This window comes from Pipra filicauda, unplaced genomic scaffold (assembly GCF_003945595.2).
Source record: "Pipra filicauda isolate LSUMZ 115617 unplaced genomic scaffold, ASM394559v2 scaffold555_size307855_pilon, whole genome shotgun sequence".
In the NCBI taxonomy this organism is placed as follows: domain Eukaryota; kingdom Metazoa; phylum Chordata; class Aves; order Passeriformes; family Pipridae; genus Pipra; species Pipra filicauda.
Genome location: NW_024104704.1, coordinates 170,703 through 194,310, shown reverse-complemented (window position 1 = coordinate 194,310; position 23,608 = coordinate 170,703). Strand labels below are relative to the sequence as shown.

The 23,608-nt window shown below is 36.2% G+C and overlaps 1 protein-coding gene across 2 annotated transcripts; it reads left to right on the top strand.

Moving 5' to 3' along the window:
- Positions 1–575: 575 nt before the first annotated feature.
- LRRC17 (leucine rich repeat containing 17) lies at positions 576–14,367 on the top strand. Of its 2 annotated transcripts, XM_027741763.2 has the most exons (4): positions 576–742; positions 8,721–9,595; positions 13,030–13,185; positions 13,440–14,367. In XM_027741763.2, exons 2-4 carry the CDS (start codon positions 8,839–8,841, stop codon positions 13,841–13,843), a joined length of 1,317 nt encoding a protein of 438 aa, XP_027597564.2. In that variant the 5' UTR covers positions 576–742; positions 8,721–8,838; the 3' UTR covers positions 13,844–14,367. The 2 variants fall into 2 exon arrangements, with proteins under 2 accessions (XP_027597564.2, XP_039243274.1); XM_039387340.1 differs by lacking the exon at positions 576–742 and having other exon boundaries at positions 7,921–9,595.
- Positions 14,368–23,608: the final 9,241 nt, after the last annotated feature.

Below are 23,608 nucleotides of genomic sequence, written 5' to 3'. Positions count from 1 at the left end.
AATCTACTCAGTGTATAGAGAAATGTATGTGGAGTCTTTATTGTCTTACAGTCTGGCATTTCATATTGCTTTTGGAGTATGTTTCAAGATACAGTATACATTTGAAAGTTTCTAAAATGTACCACATTCTAAAACTTCAGTTTTCTTTAGCAGTTTAGTAGGATACTAAAATAATCCAAAATATTAACTATTTTTGATTGCAGTTATAAATACTATGTCTATTTATATATTAAAGCAATATAAAATAGTAAGAAAAATTAACTTTTCAATTAAATTCCTTTTTAGGAAATCAATTGTAAATTTTTCTTTTTTTTTTCCAGCACAGAGTGTCTTTTATTTTTTTGATATCTTAGCAAAAACTGCATTTCCAAAGCTCCAGATTTTAAACCCCAACTAATCATGACATAGAATTAGTCTATTTATGGCTACAAAAAGCAAGCCTTGTTCTCATTATGCAGTAAGCACTAGCTGTTTATAGATCTGACAGTTTGCTGGAAGGGATCCAAACCTATAGTGCTATTATTCCTGAGTAAAACTTAAACAGCTGTAGTCATGTAATTCAAAACCCTGGAAGGCTGCTGCAGTACTCGTTCAGCTCCAGTATACCATGAATGCAGGATGCAGCCAGTCATATAAAGGATTCTTTGCTTCTCAGAATGAAAGAAAGACGTGAACTACAAACCTGAATGCAACCTGACATTTCCAAACAGATGAGCCTGTGACAGCTTCTTCCAGAGTCCAGGTATGGTAAACCTTTGTCTGTGAATTTTCTGCAGTGAGCTAAACTCAGATACTGTAAAGTGGGGAAGTTGCTTTGCAAAAAAAAACAAAAACAAAAAAAAACCAAAAAACCTCCCAAACCACAAAAAACAACAGAAAGAAAATTATTACAAGGACATGGTACAGAATCAAAAGAACATAAAATACCATTGTTAAAGTATTCTGAAAATTACTGTAAAGAAAAGATGTTCAATATGAAATTGAGTTATCTTCTTGCTGATGTTTGAAAATCCTTTCTGCTGCAATTTTTTCTCTGCTCCTAGTATTGCAAATTACTGGGGAATAGCACTATCATACAACATGTTTCACCATATGAAACCAGTATAATTTTAAAGTTATCTCCAATAACTGCAAAAGCATACTTTTTAAATTAATTGGAACTTTTTTGTGCATACTTTGCAAGTATGATTTTTCAGTGTAAGTTTTCTGGACTTCCTTTGCCATTAATTTTACAAGCAGTGCCTGCTGGAAATGAAAACCAGATCTCTATCAAAGAACGTTAAAAGCTTAAATGTGCAGTTAAAGCTTCTCAAGTAATATAATTATGCAGAAGAGTACTATTAAAAGAGTATGAAAAATTGAAAGAGTTACAAAAGGGAATTATCCTAAGGTGAGTCACGCAATTTTAGATTTTGATCCGTTCTTTTGGAAAACATTTCTTTATACTAAACATTAGTTAAGAGAGATCAAACTGTGTAAGTAGAAAATGTTAACCAACAGCACTCTGTAAAAGCAAGAATCTATACTCTGAATTTACTTAAGTTTCCATCTGCAGCTTTGGTTTATATCATACTGGAAACTATTCATTTTACTGAACTACATTTCTAACTGGAATAAATAACAATTGCCACAAGCACCACAAATGAAAGCATGCAGAAAATCAAAACCTAGAATTAGGACCTTCTGTTCTGGTAGACATTTAGTTGTAGGGATATAGTAATGCAGTTCTGCAAGTCAGCCAAAGCAGGCATTTTGAAGAAAGATGGGAACACCCACTGAGGAGCTGACTGCTTAAGGAGTGGCAATACTGACTTTTGGAGCTGACTTTATACTTTCAATATAGAGTGGGAAAACATGCTAACTTGAACTGAACACAAAGACAAAGAGATAGGAAGTACAAAAGAATGCTGTCAAAAAAGAATAATACAAAATATTAAGAAATTAAATATAAGATTACATTTCACGAAAAAAACCCAACAAGATGGACAATGTGCATCAGAACTAGATATTAGAAAATAAAGGCATGTGTTATTTCTGGTGTCTGTTTTTAAAAATGGAAATATTTAGTTCATATTAAGAACAGAAATAAAAGTATCCTTCTCTGTAGAAGCCTAAGCCTTTTTGCGTTTTAGGGTCATATCCCACAGAAATAAGTAGCAAAAATCAAACTTGGAGAAGCATACTTCAAGCATATCTGATAAAATAGATAATAAATTAGGACTGAATTTTATACTCTGGTAGTTCTAAGTCTTTTTAAAGTATATGTTGCTACAAGGTTGCACAACTTAAGACACAGGTAAGCCTTTCTTACTGCATATTGAAAGCTGTGATCAAAACCTTATAATATTTTTGAAAGGATGTTAATTTTCTTTATAGGTCATATTACTAATTTTTTATGATCTGGGAATTTTAACACATTCCTTCTTTTCCATTTTAAAACAATATTGAGCACACAGACTACTAAAAATTCTTGTTTTGTGTTAGAGCTAAATTCTGCAGGAGTTAAATCATACTGGTTCTTCAATTAATTTTGACATTTGCAATCTCAGGATCATTGTTTTAAAGCAATCTGACAAAATCCTCTTCTGACATTTATTCTTGATGGACAATATTCATGTCTACCAAATGCAACAGAACTTTTCAGAGGGAAATTGTAGCTGATTATTTGTGTTGGAAAATATGGAGGTTAAAATGCTTGTATGGAATAGTAGGAGTACACTCCACTAGCTCCTTGTTCCAATAAAGGATGTCTGACATACCACAGCAACCTTCACGTGCACTATTATAAATGCAATACTGCCACCTCTAAGCACTTTGTATTAGTTACCATATACAGAGGACTTGTGCTGAGCTAATGCTTTTGAGATGATGTAAAATGTTTATGAAATCTGTCTGCTATCAAAATCTTCACAGGACAGCAACTTTCTGTACCTCCACATAATTTCAGAAACAATGAGCTTTGCTTTTTTGTCCAAAAATTGTCAATACCAACAGTGGAATCTTATGGTTTTAAATCAGAACCATCATGTGTGACTGGGAGAGTTTCTTATTAACAAGGTACAAATTAATTGCAAAAGGTATTTTAATAGTGGATAATTTTTCTTTGGTATGTGCTATTTACACATCAAAAGAAATGATGTTCCAAACTTCAGCATAAATATATGGAAATTTAAAAATACCAGGCAACATGGAGAAAACAGAGATTATAATAAGGATAATACTAATGAGGAGATGAGTGGTAAGATTGGAGACATAAAATACAAAACTTTGCCAAAACAAATGTTAGTTATATGAGGATATGGTGTTACAGACTAAGAAAAACAAAAGTCAAAATGTATAATGCAAATGCCAAAGAAAAACATGTTTCTGAGCTTTGTGGGGATGCTGTTGAAAGAGACATTTGTTTTCCTCATAGAAAAGGGAAACAATGTACAGTTATCTTTAAATCTATATCCATCTTTGTGATGGCTGCTGTCATGGACCAGCACATCTCTTGTCCTCCATGGCAGCTTTTAATGCAGCAATTCTACCAGCCAGGCAGACTTCAGGTCTCAAGGGATACATTTAAAAACAGGAATGGCAGACTTCTGTACGATTCTCTGCTTTCAGCTCACTGATCTTCCAAATAAGAGTTTGGAATAAATCCTTCTTTTGCAGTTGTCACACGAGGCCTTGGCTCACACAATACACCTATCCACAATCCTCTGTTTCAAAAACAAATTATTAAGAACTTATCTAACTTGCAAACTTCTTGCATCATCAGTGAGGAACTGGACATGGACAAGAAATTTTTGGGTAGCATGTTCTTTTAAAAACTTTTGTAAACTCTGTGCAATATATAGGGGACTCTACCATATATTTTTAAATATACTAAAAAGATAAAAGAACTGCTATCTAAGTGAAATGTATGGGACATTTCTTTAATTTTTCATAGCAGACAGAATCCTGCAAATCACTTAAAAAGAGTATTCCTGTTACATATGCCTCTAAATTTCCTACAAGATTAAAACAAATACACTTTCGTATTTCTGATTAATTTTACCTTGACAAAAGTCATAGGACTATTCCATTAGTATTATCTCTATACAACAGACTTAAATAGAGAAGAGCTCTGCAGCCTTCTGGTGTCTCATCAATTCATCCTGACTAATGAAAAAAATCCAGAAGTATATTAAAATTATATTTGTATTTGTATTAATTTATCTTACATTTTTATGCAGAGTTTCAAGGGAACAAAGCCATGATTAAATATTTTTAAATCATCATAATAATTTTTATACATCTCAGCCATTTTCTTTGGAATCCTCAGAGTGCAATACTGAGAGACATCTGATGCTACTCTTACTCACTTGAAGTATGGTCATTTTATCATTTTAATTCGAGGATACATACACTATACAGACCTATAGAGCATGAAAACTTTTCATATGATTGAAAGTTAGCACATGTTTACACATTTTGGTAAATCAAGATTACTCTTAGCCAATCTAAAACCACTGGTGAATTTTATCCATGAGCTCTGGCGCATTTCTCTAACCCGTAATATAATTTACATAATTCTTCCTGTTTAGTTCTAACTTCTAGGTGGAATGTTAGATTTGAGTAATTATAGTGCTTCTACATTTTATTGACCTGCAGAAGAGGTTCTACCTATAGTGTTCTATATATCGTTCCATTATTATATAATGGGAACAAATCTCCTAGTATGAAGAACATTTCACAGTAAATGTCAATATAATAGAAAGGCAAAAAGTCAGCACTTGTACATGAAAACGTAGTAGTTGAGTGCATACCTTTTGCCATATTGTGGTCACCTTGTCACTATTTCAGTTATCAGGCAAAAGGACAATCCAGATAGCTGGTAATTCAATACCAATCAACTAACTCTAAAGAGGACAGTTTGTGCTTTTGAAATATATTCCTGTAACGAAGGATTTGAGAGAGGAGATATCAGTGAAAATAGGTATGCTGATGGAAGATAACCATAACCTGAAGAGGACTGAAGGCACGGGCAGTGATGAGAAAGCACTGGGGGGAATAGCACGATGAGGGAAAACTCCAAAACCTTCCACATGAAAGCAGCACAACCGAGGGTCTGTCCCAGGTGTCTGAACACAAACACTTGCTGCACAGGAATCAACCAGCAGGGACCAAAGTCCACACACAGATGCAGAGCTGTGATTTCATTGGGACTCCAGAGTTGCAAAGGGGTAGCACGCACAAGCGGAGGGGTACAGAACATTGTACAGAACAATGGTTCCAGAACATTTAGGAATGACAGCCCAGAAAGGTGAGGATGGGTTGCACTCTATGCAAAGTTATGCCTGAACACATGGAGCTTTGCCTTGGAATGGATGACAAGCCAATCAAGATCTTATTTTAAGGATTAGAGGCTAGATCTGTGAGGGTTACATTGTGGTAGGTATCTGCTACAAATTGCTTGATTAAGTAAAGAAGGCAGATGAAACCTTTGGGTAGCTGAAAGAAGCCTTACTATTGCTTATCCTGGTTACTCATGAGAGACTTTAACCACTGTGACACCTGCTGGAAGAACAATATGGCTGGGCATGAAAAATTCAGGCACTTCCACAGTATGTTGAAGACAATTTCTTGATCCAGCTGACTGACAAGTGGTCTAGGAAATACGTTTTTCAAGGGGTGAAGGAACGTGAAGAACTAGACTGGCTTTGTTACTGTGACCATGAAAAAGAGAAGTTCAAAATCCTGAGAGAAGAAAACTGGACAAACCATAGCAGAAAAAAACCCTGAACTTGATAGCAGATTTTGGCTTGTTTAGGGATCTGCTTAACAGGATCTCATGGAATACAGCCCTGGAGGGCTGTGGAATAATGGATAGCGTTAAAAAGGGGTTACTTTTTTGCCTCAGTTTTTACTGCTGAGGCTTGTCTGAAGGCTTCCCAGGTGCCTCGCTTGGAGCCTATGAGGAGAGTCTCTGGGAATGAAGCAATACCCATGGTAGAAGAAGTTAATGTCAGGGAGCACCTGAGGAAACAGAGTGAGACAGGGTGCACCCAGGAGCTGAGAAAGCTGGTTCTTGTCACTGAGAGGCCTCACTCAGTTCTGAAAGTTCACGACAATCAGAGGAGATTCCTAATGACTGGAAGATAGGAAATGTCTTCCATTTTCAGGAAATGGAAGATCCAAGAAATTACAGGCCAGTCGGCTCCACCTGAGTCCCTGGGAATGTTATGCAGCAAATCCTCCTTGAAGGCCTGTCCAAGAACATGAGGGATTAAAAAGTCACAGCAAGCAGCCAGTGTGAATCTACCAAGGGCAAAGAATTCCTCACTAAGATGGTAGTTTTCTACGATGGAATTACTGGATCTACAGATAAGGGGATAAAAGCATCTATTGTGCATCTTGACTTCAGAAAGGCCTTCAGGACAGGCCATAGTATCCTTTATAGCCAAATTGGTAAAATAAAGACTGGGTAAATGGACTTCAAGATGAGTGAAACTTTGTCTTGACTGTGAGCCCAAAGGGTTGTCACCAATAGTGCTAAAGTCCCACTGGTGTCCTGTGGAAACTGGCATCCCTCAAGAGTCAGTATGGAGGCCAGGACTGTTAAATGTCCTTATAAATGGTTTGGATGGTAGGAACAGAGTACATTCTCAGCAAATTCACAAATTATTCCAAACTGGGGGATCTGTTAATACACTGGAGGCTAGAACTGCTATTCTGAGAGATTCAGTCTGGAAAAATGGGCTGACAGAAACCTCATTCAGTTCAACAAAGGCAAACACTAAGTCCTACAGCTGGGATGGAATAAGCCCACGCAGTCCAGTACAGTCCAGACACTGGACAGAAAGCAGGAACGTACAATCAACATGACCCTGGAGAGGCACACAACCTCTAAATATTACACTGCAATTATAACATCATATAGCAAGTATTATGTTATGTAGCAAGCTGATTCTACAGTGTTACTCAAAGGACTTCATAGTAATTCTTTATCCATTCCTTGTAGCTGCTATAGCAAAGAATTTTACATAATCTGTGAAAATTATGAGAACAAGACACTTGGCAATAAATAGGACAGAGAAGATACATGTAAAGCAGAGTATTATAAATTAGAATCTCATGATTCTTCTGCAGCTCTTGCCTCTCTAACTTGACTATGATAAGCCATTTTTGCATCAAGTACATAAGCTGTAGTTCATCTGTGGTAATTTTTAAAACCTTGTGTGTAAATACTGTCATGTTTCTTGGCTAGAACCTTGCACGTACACTTCACTACAAAGACAACTAAACTATACCAAATTGTTTGTTTATATACCTAACACTAGAATAGCCTATAAATGGATGTATACATCATCTGTCTATTAAGAACTATAATTTCTTAACAAAATATTAATTGTATCTTTAGATTGATTTTATTACTAGAAAAATTTGCACATATCGGTGTCTTTTCTAAGAAATTGTTAATTAAGGCAGAGTGAAATATTGTTTTTCCATCAGAGACAGTAATGAAAAAAACATTAAAGAGAATTAATGGAAGCAAGATAAAACTGAAAATGTTAAACTGGAAAAAAATGGACAAATACATAATGGTGATTGCATTCTTAGACACCTTTTAAAAGCTCCCAAAAATATCAAGAAATTTAGTGAGATGTCTTTAGAGCTCAAGTGTACTGCTGAAGGAAGGAATAAAGGAACCTGAAAACAATATAGTATTAAAATGCATTATGAACAACTCCAAGCTCATAATAACAAAACCCTCCTCCCAAACTGGTGAAGTTTTGAAGCCTGTTTATTAAAATTAATTGAAATGGAATATATGATTTTCCCTGGTACCGTATAAAACCAAAGAGAACTTCACTGATTATCTTTGAATCCTACTAAATTCCATTTTCAAAGTACTTGAGAACACAAGTCTTTATTTTTTATCAGGAACATTTGTGTACCCAAATAACCACAGCACTAGGAAAAAATCTTCCCTCTTGGTATAAATTAGAGTTCATAGGAAAAGTCTATAGCCTTTACATTTAACCCCTGGAATTCAGAGATATTCAAGAGTTGCAAATTCCTACATTCACCTAAAAAAACCCACGAAACCAAAAAAAAAAAAACCAAACCCACATTATATTAAAGGTGAACAGCTCAAATTCTCAGCATATGACATAAGTGTATGAATTCCTCATACACATTCAGTCCATCTAGGCCAATATCCTGAACTCATGGTCACAGTAGATTACTGAGTTGGAGTAAACTGACTTGAGAAAATGACTTGAAAACAAGTCCACACTCAAGTGCAGACTAAAACTGTGAGTTTGACAGTCACTGGATGACTTTCCCTGGTCTGGCTGTGTATGTGTTCCAGTTGTTTAGCACCAAGAAAGTTGGAATATATCAGCTTCAAACTCCTCTTTCAAACCCAACTTCCAAGATTAACTTAAATGTAAAGAAGATCCAACCTGATGCCGTTTTCCTGAATACATGAGAACCTCCTGACAAAGATAATTTAGAAATTGGTCCATATAGTTTCCCATGTTTTATCAATTAGACCTAGTAGACCAGAGACAGCAAAAACAAAGAAACAAACTAACTAACAAAGATAGGACATTAAATCTTCAAAGTATTTGTGAAGCTCTGAGTAATGTGATGATTGAGTACTTGACTGAATGCTGCATATTATGTACAAGCCTCCATGAAAATGCCCATTTCATCTGTTCTAATGTTTTACTTTTCTTCCAACACAGGGATCCCACATACCCCAGCTGTGCCTCCTCAGATCTGTACAACACTGATTCAGACTATTCAAAAATTTCAACTGTTCCAGCTGTCACAGAAAATAACTGGGGCCAGCTGAATGTCAGGATGCAACTAATTACTATTGTAGTACTACTTTTTCTTTGTAAGGCATCTGACTGTAGAAGGACAAGGAACAGGAGTTTGAAAAACAATGAAAGGGAAAACATCTTAAGGAGAGCATCTAGCACTGTTAAGCGCAATGCCCAAGGTCTAACATGTGATATTTACACTCACCTTCATGAGAAATACTTAGATTGTCAGGAGAGAAAATTGATTTTTGTGGGACCTGATTGGCCAGAGGATATAAAACACATGCTGCTAGCAAGAAACAGGATTCGCAAATTGAAGAATAATATGTTTTCCAAGTATAAAGCACTGAAAAGTCTAGATTTACAACAGAATGATATATCAAAAATTGAGAGCGAGGCTTTTTTTGGTTTGAATAAACTTACCACACTTTTACTTCAGCATAACCAAATTAAGAGTTTATCTGAAGAGATTTTTATTTATACACCCAGTCTAAACTACCTACGCCTTTATGATAATCCCTGGCATTGCAACTGTGAACTAGAAACCCTTGTTACAATGCTACAGGTTCCAACAAACAGAAATTTGGGAAATTATGCCAAGTGTTTGCATCCAATAGAACTGAAAAATCAAAAGCTAAAGGAGATAAAAGCTGATCAGCTATGTAGTGAAGAGGACAGGCAGGACCCCAGAAACATAAAACGGGAGAAGCCCGAACCTGTCAAACCAGAATTTGATTCCTCTTTGTGCCACATGTATGTGTTTCCTGTACCAACTCTGAACTGCAAAAGAAAAGGTTTGTATCTATCATTATAACTGAATTAATGATTTTAATATTCTTGTTCCCTTACTACATTTATTTACATACTATGTACTGCAAATGAATATAGTACTAGTACTCGCTTTACTTAAATTGATACTTTCAATTGTTTTTCTCTCATAATTAGTACCAATTAGTAGGAATTCTTTCTGCATTTTATCTCCGCTCTGCAGCCCCAATTCCACAGATATTCCTTAGTGCTCTAGTATAAGATAGCTAACAAAAAGCAACCAGAATAAACCTAAGAATATTGCTTAAGTTACTGAAGGACTAGCACCTTAGTAGTCTGATTTACAGCTATAAACATACTCATCAGACAAATTAAAGCTGTGCTGAAACTGCTGAACTGATAGAGAAAAGCACAGGGAGTCTTTTCTTCTTTCCAGTGTACAAGCACAAAAATAGCAATAACTTCGACAGAAGTGAACTGTGAAGCAGGGCTGGGGCAGCCAGCTGTGCTTGCAATGCCCAAAGGAACCTGATTGCAAGGGAAAGCCATTGCATCCTCACATTTGCTGTGCAAGATTTCTTCTACTAAGTGAAGAAATTGTGTGCTTGTGTTCACAAAGAAATACCTCCCCTGTGTTCTTCTTCCCAACACGCAGCAAACAATGCAAAGTTGAAGGGCCTTCAAGAAATGTTTTTCAGACACTTGGATCCATTCCATTCCTAAATCCTTCTCAGGCTCCTAAAAGCCACAGTTAAGCCTTAAGAGTAAACCAGATGGGATATATATCAACACAAAAGTGCACATTTATCTGTGCTTTATATTTCCCATATTTTATCCCATGATGAAACAAAGCAAACAACAAAACAATTCAGAAGAGAATCATTCTTTAACATAACAATTCTGAAATAAGAAGCATTACTGGAAGCAGCCAGCATTGTGAGGATATTTTCCCAACTTTTTCAAAGCTTACCCTGCAATACCAGATCACCGCAGTATGTTTTGAACAATTAAACTTCGATTTGCTTTAAGAGTGACTTAATTTCATGTAAAAACCTCAGTGTGCCCTTACTCTTGCACCTTAATGCCAGGAACAAGCTGGAGGAGATAATCAGGAATTCACAATTTCAGTATTTGACTACCGTTAAAAATGGTCCATGGTTTTTTCTTTTTTCCGTGCTGTTGAATTCCTTTCTTCTCCCTATGGCTCACTTTCCTCTTTGTTTTACCATGCAGCTGCTACATCTTTTTTGTTAATGATTTTCCTGCTTTACTGGCTAACATTTAATAATTTTTTAATGTTCACCTACCTTATATTTCTTTGTAGGTAGGATCTTAATTATTAGATTAAAGAGTATGGTCTTAATTATCCTTCATAGGATCTTAATTATATCATTATTACTTTATGTCTTCAGTAAACTGTGCCATTGAACAAAAACCAGGCATATATTATAATCTTAATATAAGAAAAGATTGACTTTACAGCTCTCCCCATTTAGTGGTATCAAAGAGATGAGCTGAATATATGAATATACTCAAAAACTTTTGGCACAAAAAATATTATTATTTTTTCTCTAAGTTCATAGAAACATTTGATGTAGTCTGATCTTTGTGGGAGTTTCACAGGGGTTTAGGGTATTTAAAAAATGGTTTATTGTCTTTGGTCCTAATAATGGAGAAATAAAATTACTTCAGACTCTACATGAGTGTACTAGAGGGTACAGGGACTCCCTCCTTCAGGTCAAGAACTAAATATATCAGTCCAGAATTTCCTGAATGTTTAGCATGGACACAGTGAGTATGTTCCAATATTTTTTAGGAAGTACCAGATCTACTGTGCATATGTTTAACAGCTGGATGCAGATATCCCATGGATATTTGGCATTTCTGAACATATGGTAATCTTTGATGAAAGCATTGTACTTACTGTCTTTGTATATGATTACTGTACAGCAGATGCACAATTTCATTGGCATTTTCATCAGAAATTGGAGTATAATGCACACAAAATCCCAGGAAAACACAAAAATTTCTCTAAATCTGCATGGACAAGATTTCAGAGTAGAAAAAATGGTGCATCCGTTGCCAAACCAGTAAGATGACATGAAAAGCTGCAATCCATTATTGTTTTACTACGGAGTGGATGCAAAGACAAGCAGTGTACCAGAGTATGAATATCTCTAAAGTGGTATGACAACAGGTCAGGAGCTTTCAGTTTATGACAGAAAGCTTATGAAAGAATCATCTTAAAAATACATTTAACCATGTGTATGTTCTCTTTTTTGAATTATTTGCTTATATCTCATCACATCAGTGATATGCCAGACCTTTCAGTACTCCAGAATGAAATACCCTATGCCCTTGATTCTGTTTTACAAATAAAAAGAAATAAAAACATTTGGAAGCAAAAGCAATTTCTGTTTGCTTTTCTGCAAAGAATTTGTATTTACAAGAACAGTTGAAAAAACTCTGCTTTCTAGTACTGCCAAGTCCTCCAAGTCTCTAAATTTAAGCATTATTTGCCTTCATTTGGTGACAAATAGGCCCTGAAACTTTGACATCTGCACAAGCAGGAAGTCATCCAACCACAGCAGGCTGGAGTAATTATAATATTTATGTATTTATAATACCAAAGCTCTGCTTATAATCAGATAAAAGAAAGGAAGACTCTGATATGTTGCTTTAGTCTCAAAATTACCTGATTCATCAGACATCTCCAGAACTTCAGAAGTACTGCAACCACACAAATTTCAGTACAGATCAGAAACTACTTGCTTTCATTCAAAGATGGTGAAATAAGAGATACTGCTCATTTTTCTCTAATGACAGTGCAGAATTAGAACTCTCATTGAGTAAATATAATCCTAGAGATTTGGTTTATTAACATTACCCTGAGAGGATTCAAACCACAGTCTGCACTTCTCAAGCATGTGCCCTGACTACTGGACTAGGAGCTATTCTTCTGGAACTCTTTTGCAAGGAACACTGTAAGGATATGAACACAGATGACTAAGAGGTCCACGGCTACTTTGGCTACAAATGATACAATTAGGATAGAGAAGTAGACAGAATGCCACTATGCTGCCTGGATGGATTTTTATATCGTTACTCTGGTTTCTTTTCTTTAAATGAGCAAACCCTTCACACACAATTTTTGTTAGTATAGTATCGTCAGTATCTACTCTATCCCTATGTGAATGGTCTAGTTCTACTAAAATAAAGATATAAAACACAGAAAGAGCCTTTACCTTGCCTTCACTATAAGAGAACAATTTCCACATGTAAACAAAAATTAAATTTAGAAGTTGAAAAAAATCTGGTGACACTAGTAGAGGGAATAAAAGGGAAAGAAAACACAAAACAATGCTCGACTGACAAAACTCTGTCTGGCATGCAACTGTGATAACTATGCAGTAAGAATAATCTAAAGCTGATAAAAGCTATGTCTTTTTCATTTTCTAAGATTTAAAGAAAGTTCCAGGTAACATACCTCCAGATATAGCTAAACTTGATTTGTCCAACAACAAAATAAGACAACTACGAGCCAAAGAGTTTGAAGATGCCAGTGAACTGAAGATATTAAACCTAAACAGCAATGGAATAGCTTACATTGATCCTGGTAAGAATAATTTTAAATATTCATTAAAAAGTGATTTCTATTTTATTAATTATAAACTTTGATCATGTCTCTATCAGATATAAACATGGGGGGAAACAGATTTTAAAATCTAGAGGCCAAAAAAAAGTAATAACTGGGTAATTATGAAAATGTTTTCCTGTAGTAGATAATGCATGTTTTTCCCATCAGAGATATGCATGTTTTTTTCTAAGCTATCTTCATAAGGTACCAATAACTATTTTTCTATTGACTAGCTGCTTTCTCAGGCCTCAACAACTTAGAGGAGCTGGATCTATCAAACAACAGCTTGCAGAATTTTGAATATGGAGTACTGGAAGATCTTTACTTTCTGAAAGTACTGTGGCTGAGAGAGAATCCTTGGAGATGTGATTACAACATTCATTATCTTTTTTACTGGCTGAAGCATCACTACAATGTTCACTACAATGGCCTAGAATGCAAAATGCCTGAGGAATATAAAGGATGGTCTGTTGGAAAATATGTTCGAAGTTATTATGAGGAGTGCCCAAAAGACAAGCTTCCCATTTATCCAGAAACTTTTGATCTGGACAAAGATGATGAAGAATGGGAGCGACACAAAGAGCAAACAGTTCAAACAGTAAAGAAGCATGGTGTAATTGTCACTGTGATAGGCTAATAAGGGAACTCTTTTTTTTTAGTACATTTAAATATCTGATACTCTGAAAAAGAAAAACATGCTGTTTACATTTTTTGCTAATTATACTGATTGTTTGTAAGACTATCTGCCTTCAAAGTTTTTTGTGTATTGCAGATAATAACTACAGAATGGCATTAGTTATCCAGCATCCTTAATCCAGTAATTGTTTCTGACGATTTGTTCTGGACACTCTTGTGAAACATTTTTGGTAAATATTTGAAACTATGCAGCAGAAATCGATAGACAAAAATGTACATAATGTGATGGGGAGGAGCTATCCTATGTATGAACACATCTTATGTGTTCACACAGAAATAGCTGCAGGATTGTGACCAAGACACCTTTTTCTCTAATGTATTGACAGTTCTTTGTATCTATCAGTTTCCTGAAATATTCCCAGAAAGCATTTCTAAGATTTTTGTATTGACTTCCTCTTGTTTCATTGTATACCAAAAAAACCAAACTGAAGACTAACCTTAAATACAATTCTAGAAAAACAGGAATGGCAGTTGTTATACTGATTAAGATTCAAACACAGAATGTGGGTTCTACTTGCTGATTTACTAGTGTTCCTGCTCAGTCTTGAGTGAATAACTCAGCCTCTTCTGCACCTGAGTTGCCTTAAAGCCATGAGTAGCCAAGGCATGGTTGGTTCCCAAACTCCAGTTCCACATGTTCATAAGTGCCTTGTTTGGTTTTTGAGGTAGGCAGAGCTGAAATCTTTCTAGGAAGAATTTTAGGTTGTCATATCAGTTTGACACAGATTACACGACATCACTTCCAGGTGACAAGGATCATGTGAAGGATGCTATGGTCTGCATCCAACACTCCCGTGCCCATCCAAACTGAACGTAAGTATGCTTTTGAGAGCTCACTAGAAGTGAGGACATTCTCAAAGTTCACCCTTTCCTCAGCTCATTTGTAAAATGCACGTTTCAGCACCTCCTTATCACACAACTGTCTATGTGAATACACATTAAAACCTGTGGTTACTCTAATACTACAATAATGGAGCTGTACAAACGTCTCAGCTAGGTAGATGATATCTCTGAAGATAAAATTCCTTCCTACATAATATACTTAGGACAGTAAGAAATGCATAAGTGCAGGGTAGATATTCAGGGCCAAAACTTTAAATTTCTCTTGGCTTTAAATTTACCTTGGAAGAAGTTCTGGAAAACTCCAGGGAGAAAATTTGCTCCTTTAAAGATGTGCAGACAATTGCAGTGCTTGTGCATTCCTCTGGTGCTTTTACCACAAGCCCAAAAGGTCACACATTTTGTTTTTCAAGTGCAATACAAAGTACTCAGTGCTTTTGTGCTAACATAAAATAAAAGAACAACATAAAGGAAAAATTCAGGAGTTATTATGGGTGGTAGGAATTCCAAAGAATCTCAAAGCAAACGCATCCTATTATTAACTGCATTCCTTCATGTCCCCCTTTATTCAGATTAAGAATATATTTAATGGTGCTTTACTGATAAAACTGAATAATTTAGCCATTTCTTCCACAACATCTTTCAAAAACTTTATAGCAAAAATACAACAGTATCTGACTCATCCCTGTTCCTGGAAATATCTTAAGTATTATCTCAACTATTAAAGGTTAATCCTGAAAAGATGGAACAGAGAGGAAAATCCCATTTGGCCAGCTATATTCACTACATGGGGTATATTCTGGAAACTTGAAAGTGCTGAAAGTAAAAAAAAAAATCTGGCACAAGCAGTAGCGGGCATTAAGTGAAGTAGTCTTCCTCCTCTCAGATTCTGAAGGATTATCTCAGTAGAGAAGTACTGGGATTGATTGAAAAGGACAGACAATGAAACCACAGCAGAACATCTGTTATTGGCAGCGCAGTCAATGGAGAAAAGCTGAGTAGGAAAGAATTTATAAACCATAATAAGTTAATTTCTGCAAAGAGTCAGTATTAGGAAAAAAAATACTATCTTAAGCTAGGCTAAAGTCTGGGTAAAAAAGGCAATGTAGGAGAGGAATACAGGATAAAATCTGTGTGAGAGACCTGTGATCTCTGTGGTCAGCAAAAGGTACCAACTGGAAAAGCAGTGGAGTAAGACAGAGGACCAAAAGCAGTGGCCTAATTGCTGTTGTTCAAAGGCCCTAATCCCCAAACAGATCATGAATGACCCTCTTGGGACCAAGGCTAAAACCTGTGGTACACAGTGACAAATAGGACAATCGTTCCGTAGAAGCCAGAGTCAGGGGAGGGGTGTGATCATTCAGGGTTCCCAGACACTGGCACCAGAAAGTGCTGCATCTGCTGAAGGTTCAAGGGGGATAATGAGCTGAACATCCTGCCTGTATCTAACAGCACAAGATATTTGGTGACACTATTAAGCATGAAATCTGTGAGGGAGGGACATATCAACAAGGAACATTGTTCAACAACTACCCTGCAAATAAAAGTTTCCATGTGGGCTTGTGAAATCAGTATCAGCTCCAAAGCTCCATGCAAGAGTAGATCTGATTAAGCATCTGGAAATCAACAAATGGAAAGACTTCTAGCAGTGAATAGAAAAATGGCCTGAAGTTTTGAATGCTGGAATTCTCCTTGGTACTATTTTCCTTAGATGGCCTCTGGAGCTTTCAAGGAATAGCTGGAAGTTCTGTTCTTTTAACTACAATGCACTATAATTTTATTCCTTACTGTTTAAAAAAAAATTGCACCTTTCAGTTTTTTCAATGATACAAGAGAATTGTTATGAAATACATATAGAACTATTCACTTATAATTAAAAAAAGGTGCGTGTGCTTGGTTGGAGCTCTCCTTGAAAACCCAGCTGGAATCTGTTAGGGTTTTTTGCATGTTGGCATTTGCAGATACCCACACTGAGGATGTGGCAGAATAGACAGTAATTGCAACTGCAGGTAATATAAGAACACAAAAATGGAAATATGAGATTGGGGCAAGGGTAATATAGGTTAGCATGTTCTCCTGACAATGACTAGTAGTAAATTCCTTGAGAAAAGATTGTATGAACAGGAAAAGCATATAGGAGTTAGGAAGATGATGCAGAAGGAGGGAACACAAGGAAATAGACAATAATATATTTAAAAAACACATATATGGGAGAAATTACTAACAATTGATAAAAGGTTCAGCATTATGGGGTTAACTGCTATTTCTCTGAGCTTCTTAAAAATGTACTGTAAAGTACACCCTCCATCAAATACCACATTCACAAACCACAGTTAATGTTGACATCTCTATGTTTCTGTACTATTCACTAAAGACCCAGAAGCACTTCCATGTTTAAAAGAAAATCATGGGCATTCTTCTTCCTTTATATGCTCTTTGAGTCTCTCCTTTCAGAAATCTTTTGTTTGATTCCCTTTCTTTCTCTGTCCATATCCAGGAAACAATTGCATGATAGAATTGCATGAAGACAATTGCCTTGCCTTCCTGACATGCAGTACATGTACCCAGAGTGCTGTCCTAAGGGATAAACCACAGTGTGCCTCTCTCTCTCGATGCCTATGGATTTTTGGATTTTTAGCTTTTCATAGATTTTAAAGTAGCTGTATTATATCCCTCACCCTTTAGCACAGTAGTTTACACATTTTCCTAACACTGTTACCCCATTCCACATCATTCCCTCAAAATTCTGTTAGCTTGTTTAGACTTCCCTCAAGGTAGGCCTTCATTCCATTTAAGAACATCTGCACCCTGGCCTGGACAACAAGATACCACCCAGGCACAGCAACCTTCAAGCCCAGATCTTTGGAGAAGCTCCAAGGACTGGATGTGCTGTGATGAGGAGGATGAGGAAGAGGGTGTCCCAGAGCCCCTTGCTGCAATTTCCAGAGGAGCGTGCCAGGGGGAGGTGCTGGAGGGTGGATAAACCTGGGATTGGATGGGTTAACACCTTAAATTGTGGAACCCCCTGGATGCAAGAGGCATATCATGTGTATTCCTGTGGGCCTCAGGCCTGGAATTAAAGGACCCACCCACTTTATCTTATCTTATACACTAAGTTGGCTCGGAGTCTTGTTTTCTGCTGTCTCTTAAGGCAACACTCTACACAGCCACATGAAACACAGAAAAGATTATTTTGCACCATATTTTGCCATGACAGAGTGCAGGAAAAAAGAATAGATCCATCAACACTATGACCACTACTGGAACTAAAACACTTCAAAAGCTTCTGAGGAAATTTTAGCTCCTGCACTATGAATAAAGGCAACAGCATTTCGATGAAGTTCCCAGTCACACAAAGAAGGCAAACGATTCTCTAAGATCACTGAGTAGGCGGAGAAATACCACAGACAGCTGAGCTATAATCCATGCATCTCATATAGTGATTCTACTTTGGCACAGTAACACACTGATTTGCCAAAAAGTCTGAGCTGGAATCATATTAACATTCACATGCAGATATTAGACAATGACTATTATTTCATGAATACACCACAGTTAGAGTACACAAAAACAATTTTTAAAAATTGCAGATAATTAATTTACAAAAAAAAATTAATATGATTAGCCAGCTGAACATACCTAAACCACAGTTAATATAACTGATGCTTTAACACTAACAATAAATCTGTGTTGCCAAAACCTGTGCAATTTTGGATTCACTTGAAAAGATGAGGTCAGAACTGTAGCTTGGGGAAGTTCAAATGGAAAGGTTCATCACATCTGCAGCCTATAATTGAACAGACAGTTCAACTCAGTTTGTTAGCTGAAAAAATGTCAAAAAAAGAGAATATCAGTATGATTTTCAATCACTAAAAAAAGATAGAAAAATAGTTTTGCAGCAATCTTAAACTATACACAAGAGCTTCAAAAGAATGGCACAAGTAGGCTGTATGATAAATATCAGTGAGTTTTGACATAAAAACATATGCAATTAATCTAAATAGAAATAGTGCACTGATTTATATGTGTTCCATGCTTAAAAAGAATTACTGTGTATCTTCAAAGTTAAAGGAAACAGTTTTATAAATAATGTTTTCTAAAAGCCCCTGTAAACTGTCACATTTGACTCATCACAATTTGCTTAAAATAGCACTGAGTAGATGCAAGTGGACATAATCTCGATTTTGAGCCTACAGAAAACATTAATTATCAACAAAAATTGGAAATATGTACACAAATTGAATTTAGTGTCTTTGATATGTGAGAGAAATGGAAATGGATGGCAACCAACATACTGATGTTCAAATAGATATAATCAACACTAGATATGAATCAGTTAAATAATTTGACAGAAAAGGCAGTTAGTGTATAAAATTCTATCACAACTGTTCTTTACATGTTTTTAGCTCTAAACACAATAAATGTTACTATGATTTTAGTTTTGTACAAAAATACATAAGGAGAACAAGATCACAGAAGGATTTAACATTTCTAAGTACATCACTCATAAAGGATGTGATGTGGTTGGGTATGATTTATTTTTGGCTTGCTTTCTTTATTAGCTGTCAAAGTTCTTTATGATATTGGATTAAATTCTGTCACTAAACAACAATGCTGATATAATTGAGAATGTTATTTTATCCTGTGATTTAAAAGCCAAGACCATGATCAAATATACTTTTTATTCTTGGCCAATTGTTCTTTTTCGTCACCAATCTAGAGAGCAAATTGTTCTCACCCATAATTACAGTCACTTTCTAAAACAAAAAAAAAACCACACTGAAATTGTTATAGGCTGCATCAACAATTTCAATCGTGTTTTCAATCTGTTTAAATAATACTTGCATTATAGTCTCAAAACATCAAAATACACTTTTTCATTTCAAATATAAAAAAAAAATTTCCTTTTCTTTTTTATGCATTTTCATTCAATTAAAGTGTAGGCTAGAAAAGAGTCAATCAGCAACATTCCCCTGCTACAGAAATACTGAAGTAAAACTGTGCCAGGAACCAAAAACATTTCTTGCTATCTTGCCTACCTGTAGGAGAAGAGTTTTTTTCTCATGAAAACACTACCTCGATGTTTTCCTGCTCTTCATGATAAAATGGCTGAATAACAGTCAGGATACAGGTGATTCCTAACGAATCAATACACCTTCACAGTTAGCACTGAACCTCTCACACTGATTATAGAGGCTTTTGGTTTTCCTGCCTACTTCTCTGCTTAGTGGAGCATACAACCACATTGAAAAAAAGATTACTGACCTGAAACTATTGCAAAATTCTGTCACAAAGGGAATTAACCGCTGATCACACAGTCACATGTACTTCCACACATAGTATCAGGAAGGACTGAGATGATTTTTTACATCCAGAGGGACTCTGTTTTGGCAGCAGAATCAAGTACCAATTATTTGTGCTAAAACTTGAACACCACCAGGTTGAACATGAGCCTGCAATGTGCCCTTGCCACAAAGAAGGTGGGTGGTGTCCTGGGCTGCATTAGGAGGAGTCTTGCCAAGAGACCTAGAAAGGTGATCTTTCCCCTCAGCACTAGTGAGGCCACACTTGGGGTACTGTGTCCAATTCTGGGCTTCCCAGTACATGAGAGGCATGGACATAGTGGAGAGAGTCCAACAGGGAGCAAAAATATGACTAAGGAGTTGGAGAGCATTTCCTGTAAGGAAAGGCTGAGAGAGCCTGTTCAGTCAGAGAAGGCTCAGGGGGCTTGTACCAAATACATGGTGGATGGGTGCAAAGATGGAGCCAGGCTCTTCCCGTGGGGCCAAGTGACAGAGGAGACAAAAGACAATGGGCACACACTGAAAACACAGAAGATGCCATCTAAACACCAGGGAACACTTTTATACCATGAGGGTGACTGAGCACAGGTTGGAGTTGCTGTCTTTGGAAGATATTCAAAAGCTGTCTGGCCACGGTCCTGGGCAACCAATTCTAGGCGTGCCTGCTTGAGCCAGGGGCTGGACCAGATGCCTCCAGAGATCCCTGCCAACCCCAACCATTCTGTGATTCTGTGGTAATTATCAGGAGAGTTGGATTCTGTCATTCTCTTCTATTAAAGCACATGTTTGCAATCCAATCTTATTTGTCATATGACAGCATTTCACACATAATATAAACCATTCCATGGCATTCTAGCAATGTTCAGTCATATGGATATGGCTGGGCCTGAAGACTGGAATGAAGGAAGGAGGGCTGCATTTAAAGTAGTTTTACAGATCTCATACATCACTTCATTATGGCTGGACATACAGAGAAAAATATAGGCAACAAAATGAGACAATGGAGAAGCATGGAGGGAAGACAGTATGAAGAGAGGATTACAATTAAAAAGAAAAAGAAGTTATATTTATTGATACTTTAAAGCTAGTCCAGTGAAGAGAATAGCAACTTCAAAGATTCACACATAACACATATGGAAGACATTTCTGCATAATATTTACTACATGTTTATATACTAAAATGTCCCATGTCCATAACCATTTGCAGTACTGAATTACTAATTCATATGCAGAAATATAAATATCTGATATGTAACACTTAAAATGTACAGTTCTAAGTATGAAGAAGAAACTAGAAAGAATACAGTTAATAAAATCCCATGTCATTTTTCCTAAAGCAACTTTTATATAAGAAAAGTTTTATGCTTCTAATGTAATTACTTTTGTAACAGTACAATAATACATCAATGGCAACAGTTTAAACTTGGTATGGCAACTGACTGATAGCAAAAATACAAAAAAACTTTATAATTTTATTCCATATCCTGTCACTGAAGAGATTTTTTTCTTAATAATATACATTTTCAAAGAATTTTCACTTAAGAGATGTATGTTAATAGTAAGATGTCAGCATGAAAACAGAAAAATTCCACTGTGGTTTATAGAAGAGTATTCCCATATTAGCTATGCAACCTTCCATACAATAATGTACACAATAAAACCTGGTTTTCATTATAGCAGTATATTTAGTATGATTTGAAATATGCTCCAGAAAAATGATTGCATGCTCTGCACAGGGGTCACTCAAACTGTACAATTTTGAGTCAAATAGAGGCTTTGAGACTCAAATGAGTGTTGTACACAGAAGCAATACACGTAAAGCCTTTCTAAAAGTAAAGAAATAATTGCTAATTTTGTTTCACTTCTGGAAATCAAGATAGCTAAGAAGCAAAGAGAGAGTGACTACCTGTCTAAGTGTAGAGTGCATGGATTACTGAAGTGTAGATTACATTGGTCATACCAAAATATACTTCATAGTAAATGAGTCACTAAAAATTGTTAGAATCAAAAAGGGGTGTTCTTTAAGAGAAACTTTTTATTCTGATTTATATTCTGTGCAGTTCTAATGAAATGAACTGAACTGAAAAACATTGTCAACTAGAACCCACTTCTATCACAGAGATCGAGCTCAATTAAACAAAACACGCACAAATCAAGAGTATTCTACTGAGATTTAAAACGATTTTCTGCTTCAACCTATAGAAACTATCAAAAGGCCATAATTCATTAGCAAGAAAAGGACAAATCAGGTAGGGAAATAGCTAATAATGTGTCTTTTCCCACTAGCATTTAAGCACATAGGTAATACATTCAGGTAATTTGCCCGCTCCCAAAATATGCTGCTGTCCAACAAGCTGTCTCTGTTCATTTCATATAAACTACTCAAAACAACTTAAAAAATCAGGTTTTCTAGCTTTATGTTCTTATTCTGGAATCTTGGGAGCTTGCTATAGCCATACTCATTTTAAAGATATTTAGGTGGTTCAGAATGCAGTTGGGGACTTACAAAGACCTTTTAAGGTGCAGAAATGTGTAGGCCCTCTTCAATAGCAATTCTTCCTGTACATCCCTTCATCCATGATCATTAAAGTTTGATCCATCACAGACTTCTCTAATCAAAAGTCTGTTTAATTTGGACATGTGCATTACTTCCTTAACTTCAAAACTCAACCTAATTTAAAACTCAGTGTCAAGACCACAGCAGCCACCTCTAATATACAGCAATCATTTTCTGTCAATAACTCAACATCAGAGTACTGTGGTACCAATGACTTTTTTAGGAAACTATAATTTCCAAAGCAAATGGTTTCCAGCTGGCCCTGAGGACAGATCTTGTCCAGCCGTAAATACAAACTGGCAGATATTTTTTTCTGCACAAGAGAAGAACAGAAAGCTGCAACAAATGATAGCATACTAATAATTATATTTACTAAATACCCTGTGATTTTGAAATGAACCACCATGAAATACAATCCACAGTACCAGAGACGATAAAAGATCCCTATCATAGGTTCTAGAACTTTGAGAAGTCCAGGCATGCTTTATTTTCCACAGTCTTGCTCAGAGTAAACACGGATTCGGCCTGGAGGAGACAACACCCAGTAACAATCCCCTGTGGAAGGAGTAGCTACATACTGGATTCACCAAAAAGAGAACATTAAGATTCACAGAGGGAGAGAAAGGAAGAGCAAAAGGAAGAGAGAAAGTAACAGAAAACAGAAGAGAGAAAGAGCTCTGCCTTTCTGCAGCAGATGGTTAGGTGCTCAGCTAGAGCAAACCTCTGGTCAGTCTTCTAAACAGGAGAGCTCTTTCTGCAATTCCCATATTGAATAAATTAGTGACAGCTCAAGAAACAGAAACCAGGTGACAGCCACACAGATTCGTAATTCTCTCTGGATCAAGGGAGCTGCAATCTTTTCAAATTCAAAATGGAAGTATTTCATTAGGCTTTCTGCTTTTCTGTAATAATTTTTGTTCCCTCTGTACTTTACACATAAATAAAGCCATTTTTTTCTAGCTTGCCCCAAAGCTCCACAGACCTAGCTTCCAGCCCACAAATGTAT

What these genes read in the sequence shown, in the direction of transcription:
- LRRC17 (XM_039387340.1), top strand. Translation starts at nt 8,509, where the DNA reads ATGTTTTATCAATTAGACCTAGTAGACCAGAGACAGCAAAAACAAAGA. An exon ending in TCTGAACTGCAAAAGAAAAG is followed by an intron (nt 9,596 to 13,029) that starts GTTTGTATCTAT and finishes TCATTTTCTAAG; the next exon opens with ATTTAAAGAAAGTTCCAGGT. An exon ending in AATAGCTTACATTGATCCTG is followed by an intron (nt 13,186 to 13,439) that starts GTAAGAATAATT and finishes TCTATTGACTAG; the next exon opens with CTGCTTTCTCAGGCCTCAAC.